Source organism: Austrofundulus limnaeus, unplaced genomic scaffold (assembly GCF_001266775.1).
Source record: "Austrofundulus limnaeus strain Quisiro unplaced genomic scaffold, Austrofundulus_limnaeus-1.0 Scaffold56, whole genome shotgun sequence".
In the NCBI taxonomy this organism is placed as follows: domain Eukaryota; kingdom Metazoa; phylum Chordata; class Actinopteri; order Cyprinodontiformes; family Rivulidae; genus Austrofundulus; species Austrofundulus limnaeus.
In genome coordinates, this window is record NW_013952458.1 from 406,119 (window position 1) to 412,569 (window position 6,451).

A 6,451-nucleotide genomic window follows, 5' to 3' on the forward strand; every position below is an offset into this window, starting at 1 on the left:
AAATCGTTCAAATCGTGCTGCTCCAATCGCGCTTGAGGCGCCGCAGAACTTCCCGACGTTGCTTGAAGCGCATCCACCATAGACTTTGTATGTAAACCTGCTGCTCCTGACGCTGAAATCGCGTTCGGTGTGAACGCACCATTAGAGTTCCTGATCTCATGTAGGAATTTTCTATTGAGTAATGTCTGTTTTCAACTTTGTCTCATGCTTGCAGAGCATTTCCATAATTTTCAGAATCCTTAAATATTTTAACGTTATCATAGCAAAACATTAGCTAAAAGAAGAAGCTAAAGACTCAAAGAAACAAAACAATAAAAAAATCTAACAGTAGCAAAGAGTAGCTAAAAACAACAAAACAGTAGCTGAAAACTAGTAGAAAAACATTAGCTAAAAGCATAGAAATGCTAGCTAAATAATAAAAAAATCAAAAGGTTAGCTTATAAATAATGTTAGCAAAAGGTTACCTGAAGACTGAAAGAAGCTAAATACAACCTAAAAGCTAAAAGTAGCAAATAGTAGCTAAAAGCTAAATCTAACTATACAGAATCTAAACACTAAAAGTCGCAAAATGTAGCTAAAAGATGAAAAATGCTAGTTAAAACTAAAAAAGCAAAACGTTTCTTAAGAGCTAATTATAGCAAAAGTTTAGCTAATGACTCAAAGAAACAACATGATAACAGAAACTTAAAATTAAATAGTAGCTAAAAGCTACAACTAAACTATTTTAATGTTACCATAGATTATTATGTATTTTCCAGGCACACAGTTCAATTCTATACTACAATCAAGTAACAATGTTAACTTCAGTTGTTATGAAAATGGTGTTTTTATCAAAAATTATTTTGACTATCTCTTTAAGGACCTCCTACCGTTTCCCACACTCCCACTTCAGCCCATTTTCAAACATGCATGAATGAGTCAAAGCAACACACTGCATAGTTTTCGAAGAGGGAATGACATTATAACATGATGTTAAGCTAAAAAAATATATGTTGCATACCCCCCCCCCCCCACACACACACACACACACACACACACACCCCCACACACACACACACACACACACGCCCCTTAAAGCAATAGGTCCAGGCCATTCAAGCCGTGTCGTGAGAGCTGCTCTCACCTTCCTGAGAGGAAGAGTCACTGTCCTGTGATCATTCCTAAGACAACAGCTGTGTTCACACGATTATATTTTGACTCTGAAGCTGAGAAAATAAAATTTGAGCTTCTTGTTCATCATGTGAGTTGAGAGGAAAATAGTAGTTTGTGTGTCCTCAACAAACTCCCTCTGCTTTTGTTGTTTTTATACTTTATTGTTGCACTTTATACAAATGGGTTTTAATTTTTTTTTTCTTGCCATGACTTTTGCATATTTCAAGTCTTAATGTAGAAATTGAACACTTCCTCTTCCTCTTCATTGCTCTGCTACGTTTAGTATCCAGCTAATGGCTTCAAAGTGAGCGCACCCCTCAGCCAATCAGATGTCTCCAACGAAAACATCACTCAGGTACGTTCATCTCATGTCAACATTTTCCGCCATGTTCTTAAAGTTGATTATTTTGCATAATAAATTAACTTATACATCAGCTTCAACAGCGACTAGTTTTGAATGCTCAACTTTTTATTTTAAAATGAAAGAATTCTTTTTTGGTAATGGAGGCAGCRTTTTTCTCACGCAGCTATAATGGGGCTTATTACATCACTCAGCTGAAACAMGAATGTAATAGATTTCCCATGAGTTATCTAGACTCAGCACTTCATTTTGCTGTAACACCACACCTTTATCTGCCAGAGAAGTGGTGTTGAAGCAGGGCGGGTTTGGGTGTGTGTGGGTGTCCATATCAGGTGCCCTGTTTGTGTTGTACTCAGGTAAGCCTGGTTCGGTTTACACGGCCCCCCTTCCTGCGTGGTGTCACATTTTACAGCTATGTAAAGTGCCATTATTCTTCCCACTTAAGTACAACAGTTTAGAAAAAGAAGATTATGTTTGAACAGCGAAAATCTTCCTGCCAAGGTATTTTTATTACCCAAGGCTGGACTTATTCCCTGCTTGTTAACTCCTGCCTTTGTTTGTGGGGTTAAGTTTAATTAAGCTCGTTGTGTTCCTGCTCTCACAGCTCGAAGACAACCAGGAGGAGAGCACGAGGCTCAGGGAGGCCACCCGGCGTCTCTACGCGCAGCTGAAGGAGATGGAGAAGCGGCATCAGGAGGAACGGGACAGACTGGAGGTCGGTTTCAGGAGATGAGTATTATGACGTTTTACCCGCCTGCAGTCGTGACTCACCCCTCTGCTGATCTCATGTTGCTTTAATCGCCGTCTAACATTGTTATCTTTGGATGTAATCACTCATCCTTTCATGATCCACCTTTTGGGTCTTTGAAAAGCATCTGTTGGGACAAGTCCAACATTTGTCTTGGGATCATCTGTTCCCTCTGTATTGTGTTAGCAGGACCAACAAAATCAATGAGATACAACAGATAAAAACATGACACCACTGATTCTAAAGCCTGACTCGGCTTGATTTATTTTATTTATTTAATACTGTAAAAAATATATGTTCTGCAAAAATGCAATGATGTGAAATGAACTTTRCTGAGGAAGCTAAAAAAAGTAAACTAATAAATAAAAGCAGAAACAAGGTAAAAGGAAACAGTAGCTAAAAGAAGAAAAATCCAAGTCAAACACAGCAAAAATTTAGCTAATATAATAGGGTAGCAAAATGCCAAACTAAAAAAAGGCAAAAATAATAACCAAAAGCTAAAAATATCAAATAGTAGCTAAAAGCTAAATCTAACTAARCAGTAGCAAAATATTAGTTGAAAGAAGAAAATCGCTAGTTAAATCTAAAAACAGCAAAAGTTTAGGTGATATGTAATGGTAGCAAAAGGCTGAAGACTAAATAAAACAAAACAATAACCAAAAGCTAAAAATATCAAATAGTAGCTAAAAGCTAAATCTAACAAAAAATAGCTAAAAGTAGAAAAACAGTAGCTCAAAGAAGAAAATACTAACTAAAAAACAAATAAAAAAGCAACGGTAATTTACTAGATGTTGTAGCAAAAGGCTAGCTAAAGACTAAGAGAAGCAAAATAAAACGCAAAAGCTAAAAGTAGCAAATAGCTAAAAACTAAAACTAACTAATCAATAGCTATTAGCTAAATGTACAAAAACGTTACTAAAAGTAGGTAAATAGTAGCTAAAAGCTAAAACTAACAAAAAAGTAGCTAAAAGTAGAAAAACAGTAGCTCAAAGAAAAAAACACTAACTAAAGAAACAAATAAAAAAGAAACGGTAATTTACTAGATGATGTAGCAAAAGGCTAGCTAAGGACTAAAAGAAGCAAAATAAAACTCAAAAGCTAAAATTAGCAAATAGTAGCTAAAAACTAAAACTAACTAAGCAGTAGCTATTAGCTAAATGTAACAAAACAGTTACTAAATGTAGGTAAATAGTAGCTAGAAGGAAGAAAGGCAGCCATTAAAGATGGGACCATGGACGTCTGGGAGTCTGCTGAGGTTGTTTCTGGCTACAGTCTGAAATGCATTCAGGATGTCAGCGTCATAAAAATCACCAGAGTTTGAGCCAACCAGAAACCATAAATGACCTCTGAGGCCAGAGCCCTGCTGAACACAAGGAACTCAGCTTTAAGCACCAAGATGTGTTTCCACATGAAGTCAAACTTCTCTCTGTGGTTCTTCCTGCAGGCCGAGTCAAAGGAATATCGCCTCCGCCTCGCTGAGCAGTCAGAGCGACTGCAGGCAGCGGAGCGGCAGGCAGCGGAGAAAAGTGAACAGGTGGAGGAGCTGCAGAGGCTGCTGGGAAACATGGTGATTGAGAATGGCCTTCTGAAAGACAAGATGGCGGCGGGGGAGGCGGAGATGCTGCAGATAAAAGCAAACAGAGAAGAAGGGACAGAAAGTGAGACGAGGTGAGACTGAATTCTGTCTTCAGAATATTTTCAGGTTTTTCTCAAGGAGTGTGTTGTTTTGTGCTTGAATAAATAAAATCTGTCGTCTCATGTGATTACAGATGTGCAGAACTTGAGAAGGAGGTGGCTGCCCTGAAGGAGAAGATTCACCACCTTGACGACATGCTGAAGAGTCAGCAGAGGAAGATCCGCCTCATGATTGAGCAGGTATTTACGCACAGAAAAAGGTTTCCCTCTCGTGGAAACGAACACACAGGAAGCCGACAATGAGGAGTCCAGAAGTTCCTGTGATGCTGCAGCTGCTGGAATTAGAAAAGACATGTTTCCTGAGCATCTTCTTTCTTTTTGTTACACAGCTGCAGAACTCACGGATAGTCCTCCAAGAGAGGGATCGAGTCATCGGAGACCTGAAGGAACGAGTGGCTTTCCTGGACGCTGAGGTCAGCATCCTCACATTTGTGTTTTCATTAACAATACGTTGTTATTATTATTATTTTTAAATCATACCAAAGACTCTAAGGGCAAACCTTTTTCATGTTATTTGTGATTTTAGTCATTAAAACAAAATTCCAGGTTTTAAATTTCAGGTTTATTCTCATATTTCCATAACTTACTAATAATTTATTTTAATTCCCATCAAAAATTTTCCCACAATTTTACAACCCTAATAACACTAGTAATAATAAAGAGTAAATAAAAAAGTTCAAAATGAATTGTTTAATGTTGTTATATAGTCATAAACCCCTCTATCAAACTGGAACGAACCAGTCTGGGAGCTGGAGGGGGGCGGGGCGTGAAGCACCTCATTTTGGTTTAGACAGCCTCAAAACAAGTTGATCTGAGACATACCTCGGAAAAGAGGCTTGTGGAGTTAAAATGAGGAATTCAGACCAAAGTATTGCAGTTCCACTTTATATAGTCCCCAACTGAATGATTTAAATGTGAAAAAGAAGGATTTAAAAGCAAATGAATGAACAAATAAGCTTTGACCTAATTATCAAATATACTGTAGAACACAGGTTTTTGTTAGTAGTCAATAGACAAATGAACAATAGCACAGTTTGCGATTCTCTTTCACAGTAAATGTCTTTAATTTCTTTCAGAATAAGGAAATGCGAGACCACATGGAGTACTTGCTAGCAGGTCAGGACCCCCCACCCTTGTCCAGCCTAAACAAGCCAGAGGTTGTTTACAGGTGAGGAGTGGTTTTTACGAATGTGATCAAGCTAAGAAATCAAAATCAAGAATCAAATATCAACATTTTATATTTCTGTATGTTTGTGCAGCAAACCGCTGACACCGACCTCACCGACCAACAAAGTCCTTCCGTTCATCAAAGTGATCGAGATCAAGTCCTGATGGGATCAACGTTCGAAACAACCAGAAAACTATTGTGTAAATATGTATTTATCCACCTGCTGGTATAGAAACAGTGGACCTCGGCGATTAAAAACAAACCTCATATTTTCCTTCACTGTTCACCTCCTTACCTATGTGTGTACCTGTGTTGTATACAAGATCTTTGTGTCGAAAACAAAACAATAAAACAGCACAAGAACTTGTATAAACGAAGCAAAATAACTCATTTGCAATGCAAAGATTGTTCTGAATTTCTTGGCTGTTTCACAAAGACACAGGTCTGTGCAGTTTGTTCTTTTGTCAACAAGCCTTCAGGATACAGTAGCACAGTTCACTGAAGCTTCACGTTAACCTCAAGTTGCCTCTTGTACAGAAAAATCATTTTCAATCACGGTAATGAGCTGTTTTTCATCACCGAGTGAAAGACAAGCTGTTAGGAAGCTGTCATCATTAAAGTGGGTTAAAAGTAAAAATAATCGTGTTCTGAAGGTCTTCAGCTCCTCCTCCTCCCACAAAGTTCCTTCAGGGGTCACGGTTGAATTCCTGTGTTTTGCACCTCATTGCAGGCTTGTCATTATGTCCCTGTGTAAAAACTTGATTTTCTTTTAAAGTTGATGCTTTTTTTGTGGATCAGTGCAGAAAAAACATCCATATTTAATAATAACATTTTGACTTATCCTAGATTATGCTAAAAACAAGATTTGAGGCTTTTTTTTTTGTTATCTATATTTAGTCCAGACCTGATTGTGCAAAAATGATACATATTTAATTACCGTGCTTTTATTTAACTAATCTCATTTTATATTGTTTGTATAAACTTTGTGGCTTTTTTTCTGTACAAATTTCTGTTTTACTGTGAACTACAGCTAGATACACTCAAGTCTTTATTGTAGATTTTATTTAAATAATAAAAAATTTAATAATCTGATTCATTACAAGTTTGTGTGTTGCTGCATTTTACGCTAAACTATACTGCCACCTGGTGGATGTATGAAGTATGGACAGGAATTGGGGCCACGGTAAAATAAAAAATGTATGTAAAACACAGCTTTTCCTGAAGATGTTAATGAATATTGTGCGACACTCTGCATATAATAATCATAACTGAACTCAGCTAACACGAGTTGTTTTGTATGCGCAGCCTAATACATTTAAATCAATTT

The 6,451-nt window shown here is 37.4% G+C and overlaps 1 protein-coding gene across 1 annotated transcript in view; it reads left to right on the forward strand.

The window, feature by feature from the left end:
• tuft1b (tuftelin 1b) overlaps positions 1–6,216 on the forward strand; it is a 24,663-nt gene extending 18,447 nt beyond the window's left edge. The window contains exons 5-11 of the mRNA XM_014009220.1: positions 1,436–1,507; positions 2,118–2,228; positions 3,706–3,929; positions 4,031–4,136; positions 4,286–4,369; positions 5,033–5,124; positions 5,216–6,216. Coding sequence (XP_013864674.1) covers positions 1,436–1,507; positions 2,118–2,228; positions 3,706–3,929; positions 4,031–4,136; positions 4,286–4,369; positions 5,033–5,124; positions 5,216–5,288 — 762 coding nt within the window. The 3' untranslated portion in view covers positions 5,289–6,216. The remainder of the gene's footprint in view (positions 1–1,435; positions 1,508–2,117; positions 2,229–3,705; positions 3,930–4,030; positions 4,137–4,285; positions 4,370–5,032; positions 5,125–5,215) is intronic.
• The last annotated feature ends 235 nt before the right edge of the window (positions 6,217–6,451 follow it).